The following is a 25,486-nucleotide window of genomic DNA, read 5'->3' as shown; positions in this document are numbered from 1 at the left end:
TAGGAGCTGGAGAACACTCTGAAACTGGGGAAAGTCAGTTCCTCTCCCGACTTACCACCCCAATAAAGCAAACAGGGGCTTCCAATAGAATTTCATCTGCATTCAGAAGAGTCAGTCCTAGTGAGGGCAGGCACCTCGGAGCCCATGACTTTGAATGCAAGTGACAAATCTTGCCCCCATTTTCCATATGGTGCTTCAGGATTGACGACCTGGCCCAAAGGGGCCATGGGCCTGTTCCTTGGGAAGCCAGTATTCTTTGAATCCTGCTGATGGCCCTGGGCAATGTATGTTTCTTAGAACATGTTTATCATAAAATCTCTTTAATAGGACTTCTTTTCACTATTGAGTTTGTCAGGCAAAGGCTTCCCTGTAGTTCTTAACCTGTGCAGGAATTTCTGTGTCACTGGCTACAACCACTTTCAGTAGCTTCCAAATTATTTTTCATAAGAGACTCTCATTATTTTCATTTGCTTATGTAGATTTCCAAAAGGCTTCGGCAAAGAATGTTTATGGCAGAGACAGGTTAACCTCTGTGAGCTTCAGTTTTGTCTGAAATCAACTAGGGGTGGTGAAATACAGTATCTACAAAGCTCCCATCTACAGCCAGCACACAGTTGGCGCTGAATAAAGGACATATCCTTTACGAGCATTTCAGTGGGATGAATTCTGCAAGTAGGTTAGATGTGCAAAAAGTATGCAAAATCATGCCTTTTAGTCCCTTGTAAAACACTGGGGCAATTCACTAAAATCACTCTGCTTTATGCAGTGCGGGCTTGCATGAATGCCAAGAATTATCCTGCTTATTTCAGAGCTCTTAGTATTATGCTTGTGTCTTCCGGGGAAGTTCAGGGTCACACAGGCTACCAAAATAAGTCACTAATGGGAGTCATTGAAGGCTAAGAACAAGGCAAATGGGGCAGTGAATTTAAAAAACCCAATCAATTATTAGAACAGTAGGAATCCCCTGTAGCAGCTATGGGATTCCTGGGCAGGAGATCCTCAGACGAGTGGGGTGTAGGTCTTGGTGGCTCGTTGGGTAAACTCACCAGCAACTACGGTGTGGCAACCCTGACAGCACTCTTTGCCTCTTAGATTTCCTATGCCAAACATTTAGTGTCTTGAAGTGTCCATTGGCTGGCGACAGCCTAGTGATACTCTGCTATTTGGAGAAGACCAGAAATGATCGTGAGAAGATTTATTTGAGGATATCAAGCACATGATCAGGATCTGTCACTGCCCAGAGTGAAGCAGATTCTTCTACGGGCCAGGCCTCCCTCAGCATTTGCTGGGTGTTATCTGCAGGCTTGGGGTAGCGGGAGAGAGCAAGAGGACCCAGGCCCTTAAACATGACCAGCAGGTAGTGATGAGACCCTGAGGCTTCAGGCTTTGTGACTTTACTAATTCAGAGCAAAGGGAAGAGGATGATTAAGAAAAGAAAATCCCAAGTAACACACCAACCCAAAGAGTCTAGTACCTTGCAGGAAGGGTGGCAAACCCAGTCATTTACCACCTCCCATCATCCCTGCCACCCCATCGCAGGGTCAGTTCCCTGACAGTAGGGGTCCTGTTCATCCTCATTGAGAAAGGGTGGTTTCTTGGTGTGAGGCCCAGCTCTCCCAAGTCTCAGGCACACGGTGGTAAAAAAAAAAGAAGCTAAAGGAACCCCCTGAGTTCGGGGGCTTTGTGAGGGTGCCGTTCACAGTGATGTTTAAGACAAGGGAGCAAGGAAGAAAGATCTGAGGGATGGAAAGAGTTAATACAAACGAAGCGTGGTATCCTGTATCAAGGTTTCCTTAACTTTACCAAAAAAAAAAAAAAAAAAAAAATAGCCAACAAGTAATGAAAGGTCATGTGAAAGGTCATGTGCACATACACATACTTAAGAAGTAAGAACTTAGTTTCATGGACATCTGTGTTTATTGCTAGGTCTCAGGTCAGTTCCTATATGGCAGAGGTCAGCAAACTTTTCTGCAGAGGGCCAAATAGTAAATACATATTGAAAGCCAGTCTGTGTCACAATGATTCAACTCTGCCATTGTATCCTGAAAGCACCCACAGACAATCTGTATGAATGGCATACTTGTGTTCCAATAAACCTTTATTTACAAAAACAGGTGGTAGCCAGATTTGGGCCACAGACCATAATTTATGGACTTCTATTATATGGTTTGTAAATACAGTGACCACATTCATACAGCTAAAAATGTTCAGGCCAGAATATGGGTGCAGGCAATCCAACGTGTGTGACTGCCAAGCACACATGCCCATCATTCATTCACACATTTAGATTTCTGCCACTCATCACCGAAGTGATGGATACTGTGCCAGGCAATGAGGGGATGTGAGAGTCAAAGGAATTAGGGCCCAGCCTTTGAGGGGTTCACAGTTCATCGGCATTCAGACTGTTCAAATATACACTTAATTGCTCATCAGCCCACACAACCTGGGGTCCTGCTTTGGAACTCTGTGTGTGTATGATACACATATACCTAATATGTATGGATAATGTATATGACAGCATCTCTTGGAAACATGAAAAAGGTCTCATTCTCCCAGCAGCAGGAAGAAAAAGCCATCACAGAACATGTTTGTGTGACGTGACTTGCGTTAACCTAGATATTGATGCTAGATGGGTAGAAATGATATACTTGCTGTATCTTATGTCCTCATATTGACAAATCACTCAGAATCAGGCATTCTTCAGAGAGACCTGTCAGAGGATAGGAAATCTCTGAATTTGCTCTAATTACCAATGCCCAAACAGAATAAACACTGCATCACAATTACAGAGGAAGCATAAGGGGACTATTTAAGTCACAGAGCTGAAAGAACCCACATGGAAGACTGTGCACCGCTGCAGCAGCTGTGCATAAACGCTGAGGAATCGCGAAGGTATGGGCTTAGAGTCCGATTTCCCAGCTTCCCAGGTTCCCCCCCTCCAAGAGCCAAGGGGAAAGCTGGGCACAGTGAGGCGATCCCATCCCAATTTGGCTGTGCACTCTCTAGCAGGATGATTAGGTTGTTCTTGCCAAAACCTACCCACTTAATAGAGATCAAAGTCTTCCACCTGGTTAGCTGGGAATGGCCCAATTTTGAGGAGAGGAGGTGGGTGGCATTAGACGGTCTCTCAACAGCCGCTGCAGTCCTGAAAACGATCTTGTGGCTCTTCTCTGGAATGCCGAGTGCCGTGTTCCCTGGCTCTGGCCAGACGCATCACAGAAAAGCAGCGCATTGTGAGCAGCAGAGAGAAAGCAGCACTGAGCCGAGATCAGAAGCAAAAAGGCTGTTGCTGCCAAAGGCTCTCCTGTGCCTTAGCACTCCCTATTTGAATGGCATGGAGATGTCAGCACTTCAATTGCTAATATTTTTGATAAATCAGTTTCGATGTCTCTCTCCACATTTATCATAACCCAAAATATTTTAAATCATTCCAGCCAGCTGGCTGAGGTCAACCTCCCATGCACTTGCTTCTTCCATTTTTCCAGAGTGAGATTCAGGAGACGGGTAGGGTGGGGTGACCGGGCTCTCCACTCTGCAGGTCCTGAGATGCTGACCTTCCCTCCCCTGACCTGCGTGCGCAGGCTTATTAACCCCTCTGGACCTCAGCTTTTCTCTGTAACAGACAGCTGAGAATACCTGCCTCCTGGGCTTCTCTTGGAGATGAAATGAATTATGGACAAAGAGGGTCTCAGTCCTCAGACTATGTTTGCGCTCAGTAAGTTACTCCCTTCGGGGATACTTTGCTACTGGGAAGCAACCTTCCAAGTGCTAAGATTCAGGGAGGTGAAGCCAGGGGATGAGCTTGAACACAGGAAGAGATTTTCTTGCTTTATTTTACAGCGTAGTTTATTTTGGGGATGGGAGGTGGTGGTGAGGATCACTAAAGGGAGACATCAAGCTTTGTCTTGGTGGTTTCCAGAGCAAAGGACAGGACCAGTTCATTTGGTGTCACGGGCAAGGGAGCTGATGTAGAGTCAGGAGACCTGGATTTTGTTGTAGTTCATCCTGGCCTGGCCTCTGAGCTACATTTTTTGGTATGAAAGGAAGATGGTCCAAATGAGAGGAGGCTCCAGAGGCTCCTTCCTGCTCCAAGAACATATTCTATAGAGGTATCTGAGAACATCACAGTTTCAGCCACTGCCTTATAATACTCATAAAAGTTTGGGGCGGGGGGACCTCTCTGCAGATCTCCGTCAATAAAAGTGTTCAATGATCCCACCGTTCTGTTTTCTTTTTTCCTGTTGACACTTCATCAATTCCTTGTCTCTCCCAGTACTACAAACGCTAGAATTGGTCTCTGTCCTTCAGGGTTGCAATCCTTTGAATTGTTTTCAGGGAAGCCATTTTCTTTTCTTTTTCTGTTGAAACTAATGGCTTTTATTTATTTGCAATAGAATATTCGAGTTGGAAACCCCAAATATAAGTTATCATTTCTTGGAGATTTTGAAATGGGAAGCACATTTCATATTCTTTCTATCATTTTCTTCATTTAGTTCACAGGGTCACAGCAAGCCTTTTTTATAGCTTATATTTGTATAACTTTGTAAACAATACTTTTAAGTTCTTAAAAAAATAATAAGGCTTTCCATCTCTAATACGAAAAATAAAGCAAAATATATTTGTAAGAATATAAAACACATTTCGAATTCTTGCTTTGGGCTTCATGTAGGTATCACACATACTTGAAAATGTAATTTAAATAATCTTCCTGTGCAGAATGCCAAAATAGATTTCAAATACCTCCTCAGCCTTTTAAGTTGGTAGGTGAATAAAAGCCCCGCCACTGAGCCACTAGGCAATCCAGACAGCCCATTTGCAGATAAAATGAGCAATTCAAGGCATGGCATGAACATTTATGAAATTTATGGATTTGTGTCCCAGAATTTGGATTTTTAAAAAAATGAAATGCAAGTTCCAATTTTCAAATAATTTAAAAAACTCCATGCAATTCCTGCTAAGCTATGCAAAAATGGTTTGAGTTCTGTTTCCCACCAGAGCTGAGGGAGAGTTCCAGTGAAATGAGAATCCCCACACAGAGTACCTACAGAGGCCACCAGTGAAACGAGAACCCCACACCGAGTACCTACAGAGGCCACCAGTGAAACGAGAATCCCACACAGAGTACCTACAGAGGCCACCAGTGAAACGAGAACCCCACACCGAGTACCTACAGAGGCCACCAGTGAAACGAGAATCCCCACACAGAGTACCTACAGAGGCCACCAGTGAAACGAGAATCCCCACACAGAGTGCCTACAGAGGCCACCTGCTCTGAGCACCTACAATGTGCCAGCCATTCAGTATTATCTTCTTTAATCCTTAAAATAACAACCAAGGTGGGAATGCCCTCCATGAGGAAGCTGCAGCTTGGATATGCTCAGTACCTTCTCCAAAGTCAAAAAGCTGATGAGACATGTTAATGCCAGAATTCACATCTGGGCTGTCAGACCAGACCACTCATCTTCTCTCTCCCCTGAAAATGGGGAACCTAACATGAACTAATGAAAATGCAGGCATTTTTAAAGTTTTTTTTAACTTTTTTGCTAATCCAAGTGTGGGTTTTCCCTTTTACTTGAAAAGGCTACAGAAGCTCCTATCCCCCAGGCCTGGTAGGGTTCATGCCAATTCATCTTCTGGTGAAAGCATCTTTCCGGTGCTGGAGACAGCAGAGACCACCCCCCCTCCCCACCCCATTGAAGAGGTCCCATAAAGTGTATTGGGAAGGATCTGTTGTAATCATTAACAGAAATCCTCTCTGTGAGGTAATTTCAGACAAATCAAGGCCATTGATCTTTTAAGTGCAGGGATGTGGGTGCCAGGATGCAACATCTCTCCTTGAGGAACCTGCCTGGGAACCCAGTTCATTAGGCCATTTGTTTTTTGTTTGTTTGTTTTGTTTTTTTTGATGGAGTCTCACTCTGTTGCCCAGGCTGGAGTGCAGTGGCGCGATCTCAGCTCACTGCAAGCTCCGCCTCCCGGGTTCACGCCATTCTCCTGCCTCAGCCTCCCGAGTAGCTGGGACTACAGGCGCCCGCCATCATGCCCGGCTAATTTTTTGTATTTTTTGTAGAGACGGGGTTTCACCGTGTTAGCCAAGAAGGTCTCTATCTCCTGACCTCGTGATCCGCCCACCTCAGCCTCCCAAAGTGCTGGGATTACAGGCGTGAGCCACCGCGCCAGGCCCATTAGGCCATTTGTAATATGAGTGGCCCTTCAGAGGACCGTGACATGCCTGTCTGGCTCCCCCTTCTTCATATTGATGTCCACATCCACGTGAACAACAAACATTTGATACCGCATTGTTTGCACTGCAATATAAAAATAAACCTTAAAGATAGGCTGGAAAGAACATTCATGAAAATTGAGATCCTGGAGGAAAAAAAATGATCTAAAAATGAGCATCCTTTAACCAATAAGGTAGTAAAGTTTTCTCTCTCAGTATCTCATTGGTTACAGCACTAGGGCTATCCCCCTAGAAAAGTCTCATAATTGGACATCAAGAATTTTATAAATGATCACACCAAACTTTAAAGACTTTAGTCTTTGGCAACAAGAGCTCTCTGCCACATTTGTTTAAAAAGCAAATGCAAGGTCAGGCTTTTGAAACAAAGCACTAAAGCTCCAAGACGTATAAGTTCTCATTAAAAATTGTTAACTAAGCTTGATCTAAAAACACACATCAAAAGAAATTAAAGATAAAAGACTCTGTGGATATTTACCATCAGAACCACTGGCAAATAGACAACATTAATGCTTTCAAATTCGAACCTCTGTGACAGTACAAGAGCTGAAGAAATATGGGAGTCCAGAAGGAAAATCTGGTTTAATACAGTATGCTCACATTCTTATTTTCATTCTAGTTTGGTAGCCAGTGCCGCCAAAATTAATTTTCATTAATTTTCAATAAATTATAGCTTAAGCTTTATCTCTCCTCCAGGAAAATAAGTTAATCAACTCGGCCTCAGCTGGAAAAAGTTGTTTTCCTTATTAATAGCTGCTCTTGGTGCCTTCTGGGCCAAGTGACTTGTGTGTATCACTGTCATCATTTTGCAACTTAGCATCTCCCTGACTGCATGAAGGAAGGAAGGAAAACTTAAGCTTTGCCCTGTTTATAATATAGCCAGGCAGTCCACACACAAAATAATAATTACTAGCTTTCCTGATGTTTATGTTATGATTTTATGTTATGAAAATATGATTAAAAGTCACTAAAGCTTTTAAAAAAGTCCTGTCTTAATAACAGTGTTCATCTCTGTATCTGTCCCAGTCCAAATCTGCATGTATCCCTGACAATAATAATGTCTATAAAATACGAATGCACTCCATTTTCTTCATCATGCATGATGGCTCTGTGAAAAAGGAAGAATACAAGTTGCTGGGACAGGGCCACAGAGAGGAGCTACAAAAACAAGGAGGCAGGGCCGGGCACGGTGGCTCACGCCTGTAATCCCAACACTCTGGGAGGCCAAGGCGGGCGGATCACCTGAGGTCAGGAGTTTGAGACCAGTCTGGCCAACATGGTGAAACCCCGTGTCTACTTAAAAATACAAAAATTAGTGGGGCGTGGTGGCGGGCGCCTGTAATCTCAGCTGCTCAGGAGGCTGAGGGAAGAGAATCACTTGAACCTGGAAGGTGGAGTTTGCAGTGAACCTAGATCTCAGGCTGCACTCCAGCCTGGGCGACAGAGTATGACTCTGTCTCCAAAACAAACAAACAAAAAACAAGGAGGCGAATGACAGGGGAGACAAAGGGCCGAGGGAGAGAGAGGGGAGAGGGAGCCCGGCTGACCCCTGTGTCCTCTGGGACACGACGCCACACAGGTTGGAATCTCCCTGCTAACTGTGATGCTTTGCCACGATACACCAGTATTGTTACCCTTTAATTCTTGATAATGAAAACAAGCATTAAAAGCTTCCCTAACAGCCAGAGCCTCCCCAGAATTATAGTGTCACCACATCTGGGGAGCTGCAAGGCCAATAAAAGTTAATTTGTCCACACCGTCAAAAGAAAACCACTGAGTTCATTAAGGGTGTTTCTTCCTGGAACACATCCACCAGGACTGCTTCAGGGCAAAAAAAAGCCTTTATTCAGACATGAAGTGGGCCTGGTTTAGGTGCAAGACCAAGCTATTGACTTTCAAAACTGGGTGTTGGTAGCAGAAGACGACTGACCTTTTTCCTACTTGTTTGAGGAAATTTAAAATGGGCTACTATGAGTACTATTTGGACAGATGCATCACAAAACTGTGCGAGTCCTATTTTCCTTTTCAGAAGCAAAAGGGTATGTTATCAGTTCACCCAAAAGGGCACTCACACAGATTCCTCATTCATTCACTCATTCATTCACTCAAGCATTATTCAAAAAATATTTCTCGGTCATCTACTCTACTCCTGGCCCTGAGGTGGGCACTGAAAGTTCGCCCGCCAGGGAACAAAAAACCTCTGCCCACATCGTGCTGACCTTCTCATGGAGGGAGACAGGGAAAGCGAAATAGCTACAGCTCATGGTATGCTCCATGGTGAGAAGTGTGGTGGAGAAGTCTCAAGCAGGGAGGGAGGGAGAGGTGGGAAGGAAACTGACTTTCACTGGGCATGAAAGGACCGGGCATTGCTGATGCACCTCAGGCCCTGATCTGCAGAAGTCACCAAGCTATCAGCTAGGATTGGGAAAAGGAACAAACAACGTGCTGGGAGTGCGCCAGAGGGTGTGTTGCGCTGCCCGGGAAGGAAGAGAGAAGCCGGGCCAGGACCAAGGATGCGGGTTTGCATGAGGGTTAGAACAGCCCCATGGAAGGAGTGCTACTGTTGAGAGTTATGTGATTTTGCTTCCTTAACCCATCAACGATTCCTTCATTTTGGAAACAAAGGTCTTCTGGATTTTAAGTGTCTGGGGGCAAGACTTGTGTTTTATTCTTCCAAGCAACTGTTCCTCCACAAGCCATGCACAGAGCGGATGCACAGCAAACACCTGATGAACAGGCCTGGGGAGGCCGGTTCGTTATGTTGGCTCATTTGTAGGAAAGTCTGTTAAGGTCTACGACTAGAGCACTAAGTAGAAATAACTAGGCTTGTTAAAAATTATCCTGACATGTTAAAGGAGAGCACATGGAGTTTACATGTACAGGTGATCCTTCCAGGGTTTAACATCTTGATTGCTGGCTTTAGGGGAATGGGACGTGTGTGATTCTGAGAACTTTGCCCTACCATGGAAAAAAAGTAAAGTAAAGAGAAATGGGATGAAGACAGACGCACCTCAACTTCTGAATGAGCTGTACTCCAAACATCATTTCTAAGTAATTTGTGTTGAGGTTGCCAGGGTAGCCCTCAAAATCCTTTAATCTATATGGAGATTCAGCATTAGAATGCTGTAAGATCTAACTGTCATGTTCTTAGAGATACATTACTTCCAAGTTCTCACATGGGATTACAAAATAGATCCCCCTTAATCAACTGGGACACAACTGTATGCAAGAAACACTATAGAACATGCATGTTCATATTGAGGGAGATTACACGGATGTCTGAAAAAGAAGTATTTGCCCTTCCCCAGAAAGACATTCTAGACAAATGGAGAATACTGAGTTAATGGGAACAGCTTTACCACCTGACATACATCTACAGGCGAAAGAGCTGGAGAAAAGAGAAACCAATCATACAATATCAAATCACATTAACGTTCTCGAAACCCATGAGTGGTGGTTATATTAAAGTAACTCTACCACAGACACTGCTGTTCCGTCATCAAAGTCCGAGCAGAAAACATGGGAGACAGTTTTCCAGAGTTTTACTTAACTGTCAGGAAAAAGCTGCTAAGTTTCTCTGGAACAGGGGTCAATCCAACCCCCACAGATCTGAGACAAAGACACCTTTTCAATTATATTTTTCATTTGCTCCTTCATTCATCATTCCATGTATCCACAAACCATCTCCACTGTGACTGGCATGGCAGATATTCATTTGCTGGGTGAACAAAGAAGGATTAGTCTGCCATGACAACATGGCAAGACACGTGTTCTGGCAGAGGACATCGAGCAGAGGCGAGGACAGTGGGGGAGAGCCAGCCAAAGGGTCCGTGAAGAGCAGCTGATGGAGCTGCTCTGGCAGAGCTCTCAGAAGGTGGCAGCCAGGCAGCTGGAGAGGCATCAACACTCACCCCTGTTCGACATCCCAAAGGCAGGGGAGAAGAGGGGCAGTACTCCTAACAGCCTTACCAGTACGGAGGGTCACTGTGAATTTGTGCTCTTCAAATTGCAACTTCAGTTTTTACCACTAACAACTTCCTTTGTCTGCTTGGAGATCCAAGGCCAGCAAGGATCTCAGAACTGCCCAGCTTAACGTTAGCAAGCTGGGTGCTGGCTGACAGATGGCTCCTATCAGCTACTGGGAAAAAGGGAACAGACAAGCCATCACCAAAAGCCAGTACCGCCTTTGACTGATGAAGGGGTGATCTCGGGAGTTGGTTAAGAAAATCGACTTCATATTCTTTTAGCAACCATAAATTAGCTGTTCCCTCAAATTCTAGCATTTAACAGCTCAAATGCTTATGACAGTGTAGTTGCATTTCCATGAGTATATGCTGAAGTCTAAATCCACTTTAGCTGTAAAAAGCTGACATCTGAAATAAGTACACGTCCAGGGCATAATCTGGCAAACTCCTGGTGAGACCTCAGATTCAGGAACAAGCCAAATCTACTGCTCAGAGTGGCTCTGAAACATAGGAGGGATTCACTGAAACCAGCGCCTTTACTACTTTTTGAAACATAATTTCTCCCAGCAATAGTAATGGTATCATTTTATGCCTCTAATTAATGTCACTTTGAGACTATTAAGTGACAAAGCCCTTCAAGATGCTGACATAAATGATGGCTTCGTTATCAAGAAGAGACAGCTAGTGCACAAACCTGGGTAAGAATGCAGAAGAAAAAAACCGTTGTTGCATCCAGTAGGAAAATGGAAAGAACAAGAGAGATCAAACGGGAGAGAATAAATTAACGGCGAAAGAATTTTCTTTGAGAGCAGAGACCATGCCTTTTTTATTTCTGTAACAACCACCATCGACAGCTTAGGTCCATACAGGCAAACCTAGAATACAGCCTCTGAACTAATTCAGTGTGACAACTTCAATACGCTATGTGATGAACGTTTTGAAGACCACACTTAGACGGTCATGCCTTGATTTCAGCATTATCCAACGTGGATAGTACTAGGAGATAATACCCTCACATACTGGAAGCTCTGAACTTGCTGAAAATTAACAAGCCATTTAAAAGAGCAGCAAACCAGCAACGGGGCCGCTTGCCCTCCTCCTGTGTACTGTATACTGAATACATCTTCCAAGGAGGAATGCTTGCTGCTGCTTGAACTCTGCAACCAGACCAGGTACACACAAATGCCCCATCCAGTCACCCAGGAATGTGAGAAGAGAACTTTCCATTGAGAATTTAAATCGTATGAAGGAAATAGTGTTGTGGGACTACGGCAGTAAAAGCAGCACATTTAAATCAATCCAATAACCTAATACTAGTACTGCCATTACTCTTAGGTACTGTAAAATTAGTTTCCACTTGCTAACCATTCCTCTACGAGATGCTTGTCACTTTCTCGGTGTTTGCTTCTAATGATAGCACAGTGAGACTTTTCTTTTTTTTTTTCTTTCTTGACCTTTTAACCAAACAATTCATGTTTTGTTATGATTGCCTCAGAGTTGTTAGTCCTGCCTCTCAGGCCCCATCTTCAAGGTCTCGGAGACACTGCGCAGCTTGGATGTGGCTGGGAAGAAAGCTTGCAGTGACCTTTCTCTGACATTTCTCAACACCCTTTCCTAACACCCAGGGCCCTGCTGACTTAGATCTCCCTGTGGTGCCGGCATGAAAGAGCAGATGCCGTCCAGCCCTCCCGTGCCCTGCTCCTTGCCGCCCAGGACGTGGCCATGGTGCGGCTCTCAGGCTGACGCCGGCAGACACTGCTTCTCCTTTATCGTTCCTGCAGTGGGGTCACAAAAACTGCAGCACCAGCTCTGCCATGGGCCTGCCCTTCTTAGTTTCTTTTCAAATGTCTATCTGTGATGCCCTTTTTTGCTAATGGTCCATAAAAGGAATAACTGAAAACACGCATACCCCAAATTGTCACCAGTTTTTAAAATAAATATACAAAGGTGCGTATATTCCCTCTTTTGCTACTGTCCAAAAAGGAATAACTGAGGACTTGCATGCCCCAAATTGTCACCACTTTTTAAAATACATTTACAAAGGTATGTATGTATGTGTGTGTATTTACAAACAAAAAAAATTCAGGCATGTTATATATTTGTAAGTATACAAGTATATATATGTATTTGTACATTCAGGAATTGCTGATAATAACAGCTGAAGAATTAGAGCCGATTATTATAAAGGTATAAGGTAGCTGGAGAAAGTGGGGAACTGCATGCTGAGCTAAACCTGAGAGGTCCAGGCTATCACAGAGAGGTGGCCCTGAGGTTTCCTTTAAAGAAGGGTGCACTGGCTAGAGCTCCACACTGTGTTCTGTAAGTCAAGTTTATTTTACTTTCTTTAAAGTACAGCGAAGTCCTGTGAAGACAGGTGGTTCACTATGAAATAGAAGTGTAAATGACTCAAAAACTGGACTCCACCAAAACTACCCTGTAAAATTGGCTTGTCCAGATCCCTTCTGTTTTGAACAGAGCATCATCTTCTCTTTCATGCATTGTCGCAGATTCTATGTTCTTAGCTTCCCTATTAACAGTTCGTGTCCAGGCTCCTCTAACAGGCAAGCCCACCTTGACCAAGGAGTGTTCAAAAGGCATCAAGCAAGGGGAGGTCCAGGGTCCCCAGATTGGTCCCTGGGATAAAACTCAGTTCTAGAAGGATGGGAGGCTAGAGGGTCAACAGAACAGAAAACAAAAGCACCAAAAAAAGAGAGCGCCTTGGACTTGTGACACTGTCCCTGGTGCTGAATGCGATGTTTTCCAAGCTATATGCATTGTTAAGCGAATACTTACAACTAACTGCTATGGGACAATAAATAGTGAATGCCACAAAATCCGTATTTACAATGGACATGCTTATCATTAGCACCCAAAGGAGTTCATGTGGGGAGAAAAATGAAGACTAGCACTTTTCACAATTTATATTTGTCAGGGTTTTTTTCCACACTCAGTTGGAATTCTTTAAATAGACAGATGTGTTATTCTGGACTTCGATACGAAAATACAAACATGGACTCTATGACTTGGCTACATTAACATTAACTGAATACCCAGAAGGTACCAGGTATTGTATCACGCATGGAGTTACAAGCCTGTGTATACTACAGGTTCCTCAAAGCAAAAGGGAAGAGTGCTTTACAAAGGTAGCAATTAATCTGCAAGACAGAAAATTTATAATTTGTGACCCAAATGTTCTTCTACTGAAGCTTTTACATCAATAACCTAAGCTTTCTCCTCTCTAAACTTCTAATTCACAAAAGATTTCCAGCCCTACAGTCACTGGAGAAGTATCTGCTCTAGCAGTTTAAAGTTTTTAGATTGTTCTGCCTTATGGCAATGGCAATATAGAAAGAGAATCATTCAAAGTACTATTTGCTGACGTGTTTCCAAGTGGAGAAGGGAAAAATAGGGAAATTCCATAACAGCACTCTGTGTTCCCTGTCCTGTAGAAATAACTTATCTGTTTCATCTCTATTTGGAGAACATATTCAGATGCTGCAGCCCAATTATTAATGTGACCATAAAATTATCAGTGAAGCCAAACCCTACAGCTTGGAAGCTTCAAGGACAATTAGATGGATTATCAAAGCAATAAGCACAATGGATTACATAGTTTTAAGCCCTCTATTGAGAACACTCGTGCTTAATAAAATTTTAGCAGGCATACCCTGATTGACATCAGCTGCTGGCAGCTGCCTGTGAATTAACCACATGACAAGGTCAACACTTTAAATTTTATTCACAAATTAATCTCCTGCTGACATTCATGGACTCCAAACAATTGATTCCTTTAAACAAAAGGAAGATCCTAAACAAAACTTAAACAATACCTCACCTTCATGGTAATGAAGTCCTAAAAATAATTCTCGCACATGGCAGAAACATACATATATTTAGAAACGGACAGACCACCCATTATGTCTCCAACTAGCTGAAAAAAGGATGACCACAGATACATCTCCAAACAAAGAAAACATAATGACTCCTTTGCTTCTTACCAACAAACATCAGCCAAACCACGCCATTTTCTCAGGAATTGGTGAATTGGGCTGCGTTGTAAATAAAGGAAGCAAGAGAAAGGACATTGAGTGAAAATGATGTTACAGAAGGAGAGGATAGAGAATAAAAGTCAAGAAGTGTTTCCATGTCATTCAACCACCTATAAGAAAACCTCTATAGTGGCTTCCCATTCAATTTAAAATAATGCCCAGAGGGCCTCTCATTTCATACACATGTCCTCATCTCTCACCACTCTCACCTGCCGCATCTGGCCTTTTTCTCTGACTTGCAAAGAGAAGGAGCATCATTTCCACTGCAGGATGTTAACACGGGATGGTCTTTGTGTTTGCAACACCCAACCCTGGATCAACAGATGACTGACTGCTTTTTTATTACCATCCAGGTCTCACTAAAAATGTCACCTCCTTAGAGTTCATTCTAGGCCAGACTGCTTCACAACACTTCCTTAACACTCAGCAGTATCAAAATTATCTAGCTGTTCGCTCATTCATGCATTTATGTTGCCCTTCTGCCACTCCCATGCCACGGTGAGCTTTGTGAGGAAAAGGACTCTATCTTATTTGCAAATGTCTCCTGTAGAGCCAGAAAAATGTTTGACACTTAGTAGGTACTTAATAACTATTTGCTTACTGATGGTAACGGGGACATATGTGCTTTCTACAAAGTGATTGCAGTAAAGTCTTTTCAGGATGGGCTTCAGAAAAGCAATTTCTTGGGCCAGGCTCGGTGGCTCACACCTGTAATCTCAGCACTTTGGGTGGCCGAGGCAGGAAAATCACTTGAGGTTGGGAGTTCGAGACCAGCCTGACCAAAATGAAGAAACCCTGTCTGTACTAAAAATACAAAATTAGCCGGATATGGTGGCACATGCCTGTAATCCCAGCTAGTCGGGAGGCTGAGGCAGGAGAATCGCTTGAACCCAGATCGTGCCATGGCACTCCAGCCTGGACAACAAGAGCAAAACTTGGTCTCAAAAAAAAAAAAAAAAAAGAAAAAGAAAAAGAAAAGAAAAGCAACTTCTTACTGAAGAACTCCAAGGTCCTGGAAGATTCCTCTTGTACATTTCAGGTGCCTGAAGCCTTTGTCCTCTCATTGTCAGGTCCATTGCCTATCCCAAGCTGCCAATTACATGTGGTGCAGAACACCAGCCCCAGAGTACAAGCAAGGTGACAGGGAACATGAGAAGCCTGAGGTCTAAGAATAATGAGATCCTGGACCTGAAGTGTGACTGTATTCTCCTCTGTAAGTGAGGCTAGCATAATTAGAAGGCTTAGGGCTCTAATGCAAGTGAGGCACTGGGAAACTTGGACACTGGGCGAGAAAGGAGTATTGATGTTGATGAGGCTTGATAGAGATTTGCCCTGAGGTTTAGGGCAGGAAGGTGCCATAAGCTTAGAATTCACACTTTCCTGTAAGCACAAAAAGAGTGCCTTCAGAAAACTGTTAAATACCCCCGGTTTGGCCCACTGTAAGAACCTAAAATTTGGATATGACTAGCACCTATAGACAAGTATTAGGTACTCTTTCTCCTGACTGTAGGTTTATACCCACCAGCACAACACAATAGTAGAGCAGTACCTCATATGCAACCCAGGCCAACGGTTTAACAACACATTCAGCATGGACCGTGCTAGCACCTGAGCTCAAGGATGGCACTTATTTCACTGTGCAAAATGACCTTGGTCAGCACTGAGCTTAGAGCCAAGCTCCAGTAGAATTAGCTGATGGAAAAAGGCTATAAGTCTATATAGGGCAAGAGAGAAGGGAGAAGAGTGATGTCATGATGTGGAAGAGTCTTGGCATGGGGTGGACGAGTCTGGAGCCAGGTGGGAAGGTGCAGGAGGAATGCATTCTTGGGCTTGCCATGAGGAGGAAAGGGGTAAGGACTGAAAACTCACCGTGTCTGATGAGGAACAAGGGGAAGGGATAAGACACAGGCTGTTCATCCCCGTCTCCCTTGACAAAGCCAGCGGGAGAATGGAACGGCCTGATGTGGGGTTCCAAAGGCACCCAAAGTGGGAGGTGATGATGAAAAGACAATAGAGACAGCCATACTGTCACTCCAATTCCGGCTGAAATATGATGAATCACAGGAAGTGCTTGGCAACACTTTGGAGCAGAATATGGTCACTTGATCAACGAACTGCACGGAACTGAGAGGTCAGGTCTGAGTTTTGCAAGCCCACTGAGACAATCACGGCATGTAGCAGACAATCCTTTTGTCAAATGTTGATGTAACAGAAAATATAATGAGGAAAACAAGTTATTTTCAATTTAGAACCCATGATGCAGAGAAGTTTACATAGCAAAGGGGATAAAAAATACTGACTAGCAATGTTGACATAAGACTTTCTGTGCACACTGTTACTCTGGTGAGTAGCTCTGTACATGGAAATTTGCCCCCAAAGTGTTTATAAGCCAATCCAGATGGAAGCTTTTCTCCTGCCACAAATTTAACATTCCGGTTATCATGTCTGTGCCTGGACATAAAATAATATTCAGAAAATACAAATCTGCATGTTAAAAATGTCAGAGAGGAAAGGCTGGATGAAACAGGAGAAACCGTGAGAGCACAAAACACCCCCCAACTGTTCCTGGGTGGCTGGACCAAGAAATAGCCAAGGCAACTCCAGCCTGGTCCAGAAAATTCTCATCATCAACCCCTTTGGTGTATATAACCTTCAACAATATACTACAGAAAGACCCCAAGGTTATTATTATTAATTTTTTAACTAGCATCAACCCCTTTATGTGTATATAACCTTCAACAATATACTACAGAAAGACCCCAAGTTTATTATTATTAATTTTTTAACTAGGGGGGAGAATCAGCAACCTCCCCCACAAAGGCCAAAATCTGCCTGGCCTCGGGGGTCTGACAGAACTCACCAGAGAATAAAGTCAGAGAAAGTAATTCAGAAGTTATGGCAATGACAGTAAGACATTCTAACGTAAGGCTTGGCATTCTTTTTTTTCTCTAAAGAGCCAGAAAGTAAATGTTCAGGGATTTGCAGACCAAGAGGCAAAATTGAGGATACTAGAAATAGGTATTTTCATAAAAATTTTCACCATTTTATTGACAAAAGTAAAAACTTTATTGATGGACACTGAAATGTGAATTTCAGATCATTTCCATGTGTCACAAATATTATATGCTTTCAATTTCTTTTTCAAGCACTTAACAATGTAAAATCCATTCTTAGTTTGCTGGACAAAACCAGGCCCCAGCGGGATTTGGCATGCAGGCCGCACTTAGCCAGTCCCGGTTCTAGCAGGACAGGCGGGGATAGAGCAAACATAAGCCATGGAGTCAGCATATGTATCTGTGGTTGGTTTTTCCTCAAAGTTTCTTCAAAACACCATAAATCTGCATTGAAACATCTGAAATTCCCTGTGCTTATAACAAAATTATATTATTTACTTCATCCAGGAGCGTATGTTCACTTCTAAATTTAATTTAAATACCATCTTAGCTGTAGTGTTGCATTGGTTCTGTACAAGGAAAGCAGAGACAGGAGCAAACTGGGAAACACGCATTAATCAATTTCCATGACCATGATGAGCTTGGCATTGGGAAGGCATCTGATTTGAGGCATCTGCTCTATAAAGCCAGTGACCCCCAGCCACCGCTTGTAATGCTCTCCTGTTCTTATCTTGTAGGCTTTCATATCGGACGGGGCAAGACACAGCTAATTGTGACACATGCAGGAACAGTGCATGTATTATCTATAGGTATGTTAACGTTCTCCTCTTCCCACTTTCTTATTATGAGTGACAAATGATGTTTACCCACAAATGCAAGAACAATCTGGGGCCATGCTGGGATGATTCTATCAGACAAAAAGGGAAGGACCTTACTTGACTGTAATTCTAAGCTACCTCCAAATACTCCACCCCAAGTATAGAACCATGGGATGTGGGAGAGCTTGAACCCATTTATCTTGCAAATGTATCTTAGTGGTTTCAAGAATTGGTATAAGTTTGATGGCTTGCTCCCTTGGAACCGATAGCCATGAGCCCTGGGTTGTGTGTTCTGGAAAGGTTGTAAAATATAGTCCCTTCAGAGGGTATAGATCAAAGGCTTGAAACCACACCATGTGTGCTAGGAATACCATGGGAAGACCTGGGCTGCTCACACCAAATGTGGAATTTTATTTCCTGGGAACTCTCAAGGATTGTGCCGCTTGCCTGTCTCCGGGCAGAATCCCCTCTCCAGAGCCCCTACAGCTGTTCTTGTGGTTTTTAATTTGTTGTTTGTATGACTGACATCAACAAGAATACAGCAGAAACTCCCAACAGGAAGAAGCTGTGTTTGGCTTTCATCAATAATTTAGGATTTTAAGATATAGTCAAAACCTTCAGAAGGATTGCTATCCTTTTTTCTTTTCTTTTTGCAAATGTAATTTTTCACAAAATATAAAAGTAGTGAGAAATGTTATAAGTTCTTTTTTTTAAAGTTTAGACTGGAGAATAATTTTAGTGATCCACCAAATTATCAAAAAACAATTATCAAACCAAACACCCTCTAAAAAGTTACTCAAAGTTACTGTCCTCTACATTAAGAACACAGACATGGGGAGAGCAAAGAGGCTTGAGGTTACACAATCTTGAACCCATCAGGGTTCTCCCCCAAGGGAAAGCCTAGATCTGGCCATCTATGCCTCCGATCCAGACAGAGCATCCCAGCCTCCGGCCTAGGTTCCTTAAAAGCAAAAGCAAAGTTGGGTCACCTGGAGACCTTGTCTCAGAGGAGGCAGAAGAAACCACAGATAGAGATGGGCACCGAAGTCCACATTAGCACATTCCTTAACCGCAGAGGTTCTCAATCAGTGGGCCATTTGCAAAGTCTGGAAGAAGACATTTTCAGTTGCCCACAGCTGAGGAGCTGCTGCTGGTTATCTAGCAGGTAGAGGCCAGGAATGCTGCTGACATCCTATGCTGCCTGCACAGGGCAGCCCCGCAACCAAGAGCTATCCAGTCCCAAATGTCAATAGTACTGAGGCTGAAAAAGCCTACCTTACAGAAACCACACCCACCTTAGAGTGTTGTAAGAGGCACACACAAACTGGTAAGGCCTCCTGGCAGAAGGAAGGGAGGAGGGGCCCCTGCAGCAGCCTGGCATGGCACACCAAGCTGCTGACTGTTCTTGGCAATTGCCAATGAGGAGGTTAAAATGAGGCATCCATGCAGGTCTTTTCTTCAACAATTCCTCCAAATTAGAAACTCAATGATAGCAACAGATCAGAGAAGTTTGCTTAATGGGAAACTTTTCACTCCACTCATATTGCAAAAGAGAATTCTGAATCAACAATGAAGGGTTATAATGCTGACCCAAAACTATCCTTCACCAATATCAGTACGTTAGGAAGTGTAGAGTGCAGATGACCCGGCATATACTCAAGAGTTCAGCTTCTGTCACTTTGGGAGCTAAAGTTCATACTGTCTTTAATGCAACCAAGCAACAGTGAGTCAAGACATCCAGGGTAGGTTCAGAGAATGAGCTGTTCAGCCTAAACCTACGTAATATTCTGTGGGTGATCGGAAAAAAAAAAAAAAAAAAAAAAATATATATATATATATATATATATATATATATATATAAAATATATATATATATATATAAAAATATATATATATGAGTACTGTCTAACGTAACTGAAATAATATAAATGAATTTAGCTCTAAATCCAGAACTCACTCCTATAAAAAGTGATATTAAAAGTGACTGAGTAAGTATCTGAAGGGCAGAAATCTGTCTTTTCAGGAATTACTCGAGTGGTCACTGTTTTGAACTGGCTCAACCACCACTCTACATGAATCCCAATACATCAGCCACTGGTCCACTTGCTAAAAGAACTGGGAGTGACCAAGCACCACAGGAATTTGCCAAGATTTAGGAAGACTCACTAGGTAGAGAGTGAGGCACTGTGATTGCTCTGATTATCTCATATGAACAGGGAAAATGCATGACTACTCATTGAGAATTTTACTGCAGATGCAATTTTACAGACGGGTGATTTTGGTGGCATCCTCAGAAACTGAATAGAGATGTGGCCCTCGATAGCCAGCAGACCCAACTGTCACCCCCTTATAAATGGGAGAAGCATCCTGGAAGAGGTAGTGTTTGAGGAAAAGTGGAGCTTTAGATCTTCCTTTCCTGATTTTTAAAATCACTCCCTTTGGAGTGATCACAGTGACAAAACATCCCTACAACAGCCAAACTTCTGCTGCAAACAGAAGTTACCCTGGAAGGCTTTTGGTCCCAGGACGTCTGCAGAGTAATATTTCGGCTGGATTCCCACTGCCTCCCAAAGCCTTTATTTCATTGAGTCCTGTCAATGAAACAAACTAGTGTGAAACTCAAGAAATGAACCAGTATTCAAATAAAGACTGCACTATGACTACCAAGTTGAACATAGAGAGCTCATCAAATGCTGCTTCCTAAATTCCCTCTCATGTTATAACGGAAATAATTAAAGTTTAACAATTACTCTTAAGGTGGTTATTATGTTGGATAAGAGTTTTCTGAGGTCTGTAGGAAGAGATGATAATGGGAGTGAAAGCTCACTTCTGGTCCATTAATGGAAAAATCAATCAACGGGGAAATCATAAAAAAAGACATGTATCTAACTTAAACATGTTATTTTAATTTGAATCGCATGAATTGAAATCTCACATTTAAATGATTTCAAGTTAGGGCAGCCTTCAGAGGTGAGGCCCAGACGTTTTCGTTGAATGTGGGCACCCCCACTACAGTTCCAAGTTATCTGCATGAGTCATACCAATTTTCCTGTCTTTAAAGTGGAGCAAAGGTGGCAGAATCTGAGATCAGAATCCTTCTGAATCCATACTTGGCCTATCCCTACCTTTTTCATTGTATATTTTGTGGTAGCCCACTCTTTTTTTTTTTTTTTTTTTTTTTTTTTTTTTTTGAGACGGAGTCTTGCTCTGTAGCCCGGGCTGGAGTGCAGTGGCCAGATCTCAGCTCACTGCAAGCTCCGCCTCCCGGGTTTACGCCATTCTCCTGCCTCAGCCTCCGGAGTAGCTGGGACTACAGGCGCCCGCCACCTCGCCCGGCTAGTTTTTTGTATTTTTAGTAGAGACGGGGTTTCACCGTGTTAGCCAGGATGGTCTTGATCTCCTGACCTCGTGATCCGCCCGTCTCGGCCTCCCAAAGTGCTGGGATTACAGGCTTGAGCCACCGCGCCCGGCCGACAGCCCACTCTTTCCAAAGCATTGAACTCACAGCAATGACTATCTTCTCATGCCTTATTGGTTCGCATGACATTCAATAATCACATCATTTCAATAGTGGGTACTAATTGTATAAACAGGTCCAGGAACAAATCTAGCATCCTCTCGGTAAGCATGAAACTTAAGAAGTAAGAACAGAGAGTCACAGGACAAAGACTGAGCAGTCAGTCAGTTAAGGGTGCCAACATCATGGGTGCACCACTTACAGCGTGAAAGGCCAGGGCCATGTGGTTAATCTACTATGTCAGCTAAGAGGGCTTATGTAATCCTATCTGACTACCAAACACTGGTATACTAGGAGGAACAGATACTTGGACTGGCTGTGGGAAGCCTCAGGTCTGTCTGATTCTGCCCCGGAGGCTGAGCGCTGCTGATACACAGGGACAGGTAACTTCCCTCAGGGTCCCACTGAGCAAAGAGAAAGGGGAGGGTAAGCAATGGGGACTGAGCTGGATGACTTCGCAGCTTGCGGTCAGTCCGGTGAGTCAACCCCCAAATGTCAGAAGCTTAAGAATAGAAGTTTCTTTGGTAGAAAACTGTTCAAAACCCAGTGAGTCCTTGAGCAGGAAGAATCACCTATTCAGGTGACCCAGTAGCAGTGCACATGGGGGGCCACAGCATCGCGGAAGTATAGACTCCCAGTGAGCCAGAGGGTGTCTCCAAATTTCAAAGGCTTTACAAATCTAAGTCCATGTCTTGTTCTCACATGAAAACTTACAGGCAAGTCCTCCTTCAATTCCTGCATACGAATCTGTAGAGATACAACCCCAGCAGCAGGGGAAAGTGTAGCTCAGGTCACAGTCCCTGCGGTCGGGTCAAAGCCTGGCTCTTAGTTGCAAGGGCCTCAATCCGGGAACTCAGGAACTTTGCTGTGAGTCCCTACACCACCATTACAACCCACTTCTCCATGTGCACCGTGGGATGCCTGGAACACCCTGGGATTGGGTAGCTTAAAGGAATTTCAAAATAAATCTTAAAATGTCACATGACTGTGGTTGTCCCAGAGGCTTGAGAACAGGTGGGGCCATCACAGCTGCCAGTGTTCACACATTGTAATTTGTCATACTCTGCTTTCTGGAAGGCCAAAAGCCCTGGAGGGCAATGAATTTGACCCTGCCTGTCTTGCATTTAAACACTGCTTTTCACTCGAAATCCAATTACCCTCTCCGAGCAGCATAGCTGTCCATCGTGTTTCCAGTAATGCCTGGCCCAGGGAGATGAAGAGGATACTGTGTTCAAGACCTGGCTGCCTGGGGCTTTAGCAACACAGCCCTGTAATAAATGTGTACCTTTGCCATGGGAGACAGTACATATTTCTCTATGAAAAATAATTCTGTCATGGAAATATAGAGGACTAGGAAAAAGCATCAAAAGGACAAAAGGTCTTGATGCAATTTCAGGGAGAAAAAAAACCCACCAGTACGACAAGCGAAAGGTGAGACACATCAGCCCGTGAGGGCCTGCCGCTACTTGCAAGGTTAGGGCTGAGCTTCTGCCCTGTCTCTTGGGTGGGGTGTCTGTTCAGTCTCCAGGTCCTCTGGGGTTGCACTAAGGCATCATCGAGGTCCCTTACAGATCTGAAATCCCAGGAACTGCTTCTTACAATTATGCAAGGGATGGAACTATGGGCTTCCAGAGACAATGCACAGAAGGGTAAAAATGTGGAGAGTCACAAGGCATTTCTCAGCTGAAAAACACCTCTCCCTTATTGGCAAATCTACTGACTCAGAGCTGAGTAACCTTCTTCGGCAGAGGATTGATGGGCTTCCTCCTAGACCACTGAAATTCCAAGTACCAAAAGTGGTATTTTTGACAAATTTTGAGATGGTTGACACAGCTACATTGTTTTCTAAGATGACAGGCATCCCTTCGGTTGTGATCTAGACCAATTGTGCTACTCTAATTAAAACCATCTCAGCATGAAAGAAGATGAAAAGAGATTCCGGTTTCCGTTTTCTTTAGTAAAACTTTTCTGGCTTATCTTCCATATTGCTTGTCAAAATATGCTGTAATTATTTCAGAAAATGTTTTATGGATAAATTACTAATATAATCTTTGCTCATAAGCAGTTGAAATTTCTTCTCTCCAGCCCTATTTTGGTAATTCTTTTGTCAGACTAATCTGATGAGTCACACCACTGATGATTCACCTTTTGTTCAGATGTGGTTTCAGAAAGGAACAATGAAACATATCATTGCAAACCAGCCATTCTCTCCTTTGCTGAAATGGTTAATTTGTAAAATAGTACTGCAACAAAATGGCCTGAATTCTAATTTGTACATTTTCATGAAAATAACATGGACCAACTGCAACCCAAAGGCTTTTGGAGATGCAAGCAATATTTAAAAGATAACAGGAATTCTGACTCAGATTCATTAAACAGCATCTTTCCCAGAATTTAGAATCTTCTTGTAAAATGGTAGAATTCCTACCATTAGTTCCAAGCCCTGAGTGACCACATCCTCCTGGAGCACGCCGTGCCTGCTTCATTTCTGGATCATCACAGCCACCACAAAAAGTGGCCTCGAGTGACACTAATAAGTCTGCGGTGGATCAATGAGTGGGCTTGGAACCTGACTGGTTGGGAATGCCATAAGGCTCCATGCCACTTGTCTGACACCACAGAGAGGAGGAGCTTGTGAAATGCCTTGCTGTGTATGCCATGCTTTCACCATTTGATATGATGGTCAAGGACAGGTGGAATTTTTTTTTTTCTTTTTTGTTTTTTTTGAGACAGGGTCTCGCTCTGTTGCCCAGGCCGGAGTGCAGTGGTGCAATCTCAGCTCACTGCAACCTCCGCCTCCTGGGTGGAAGCAATTCTTCTGCCTCAGCCTCCCGAGTAGCTGGGACTACGTGCATGCACCACCATGCCTGGCTAATTTTTGTATTTTTAGTAGAGATGGGGTTTCACCATATTGGCCAGGCTGTTCTCAAACTCCTGACCTCGTGATCCACCCGCCTCAACTTCCCAAAGTGCTGGGATTACAGGCATGAGCCACCACGCCCGGCCAAGGACAGGTGGAATTTTAAATAACCACTTTGATAAAAATGTCTTAGCCCTTTCCGTTTGGGGTCCTAATGGGCATTAATTGAACAGGCGTTTTTCAAGGGACCTCCTAAGAGACAAGCTCTGCACCAGGCACTGGGAGACTGGGAGGAGTGTGAAGCTGCTGCAGACAACTCCATGCATGCCCCTTGCCCTGGAACCCTGGGATGAGGGTCAGGGCAGAGCTGTGGCGAGAGGGCCCCTTGCCCTGGGACCCTGGGATGAGGGTCAGGACAGAGCTGTGGTGACAGGGAGCCCTCTGTGCTGAAGGTGGGAACCACAGGTGCAGGACGTAAAAGGCAGGTGAGGAGGAGGTTAAGGAAGCCAGGGTGCCCAACCTGGCAAAGCAGACTCCAAGAAAAAGATAATCGTGGAGGGAGGCCAGGTTAGGGAGGATTTGGATGGTCTCTCTAGAGCCCTCCAGGCTAGAAAGTTAGGAACAACTGGCAGGAAGTAAGAGGAGAAACAGCCAGCGCATCCCCAAGGATGGACAGGAAACCTCACGACCCGTGAACACTCCCCCTTACAGCAGCTGGAGAACGTCCCAGTCCATCACAATTTTTGACGGCTTCTCAAGCAGGAAGCTCCAAAAGAGGGCAAGTGCCTTCCCCAAATGACTGGAGGATTTCAGGAAAGATGAGGAAAATATCTAGTATTATGAGATTAAATGAAGAATTCACAAAAGTGATGGGTTGCATTTTCTCACATCATCCTCGGTAATTTATTGCAACACCAATAAGACCACAAAACAGAGGGTGCAAAGAGTTCTAGATAAAATCACACACACTGGCACTTCACTGATTCTGAGTGTATTGCAAAAAGCAAGCTGGTCAGGGTAGTGCACGATCAAGACAGCCGGCAGAACCGGGCGCCTCCTGACTAATGAAGTCCTATTGTTACGAGTGGTAATTGCATTTGTATGCAGAATCCGTGCCAATTCCAGCCTGTCCGGAGCCCACT

General features: G+C 43.8%; 2 protein-coding genes across 5 annotated transcripts in view; one reads left to right on the top strand and one right to left on the bottom strand.

Annotated features, from left to right (window-relative positions):
* The window catches only part of DOCK1 (dedicator of cytokinesis 1), a 557,083-nt gene that overhangs the window by 288,401 nt on the left and 243,196 nt on the right, over positions 1-25,486 (bottom strand).
* Positions 1-25,486, top strand: part of INSYN2A (inhibitory synaptic factor 2A) — a 61,414-nt gene that overhangs the window by 24,345 nt on the left and 11,583 nt on the right. For 3 of the 4 annotated variants that reach the window (XM_050803746.1, XM_050803747.1, XM_050803748.1), the window contains one exon: positions 17,887-17,958. The exons of the other annotated variant lie outside the window; for it this stretch is intronic. In XM_050803746.1, coding sequence (XP_050659703.1) covers positions 17,887-17,958 — 72 coding nt within the window. The remainder of the gene's footprint in view (positions 1-17,886; positions 17,959-25,486) is intronic. 4 annotated transcript variants of the gene reach the window in all.

The sequence above is a fragment of the Macaca thibetana genome, chromosome 9 (genome assembly GCF_024542745.1).
Source record: "Macaca thibetana thibetana isolate TM-01 chromosome 9, ASM2454274v1, whole genome shotgun sequence".
Lineage (NCBI taxonomy): Eukaryota > Metazoa > Chordata > Mammalia > Primates > Cercopithecidae > Macaca > Macaca thibetana.
This window is presented reverse-complemented; position numbering and strand designations above follow the sequence as displayed.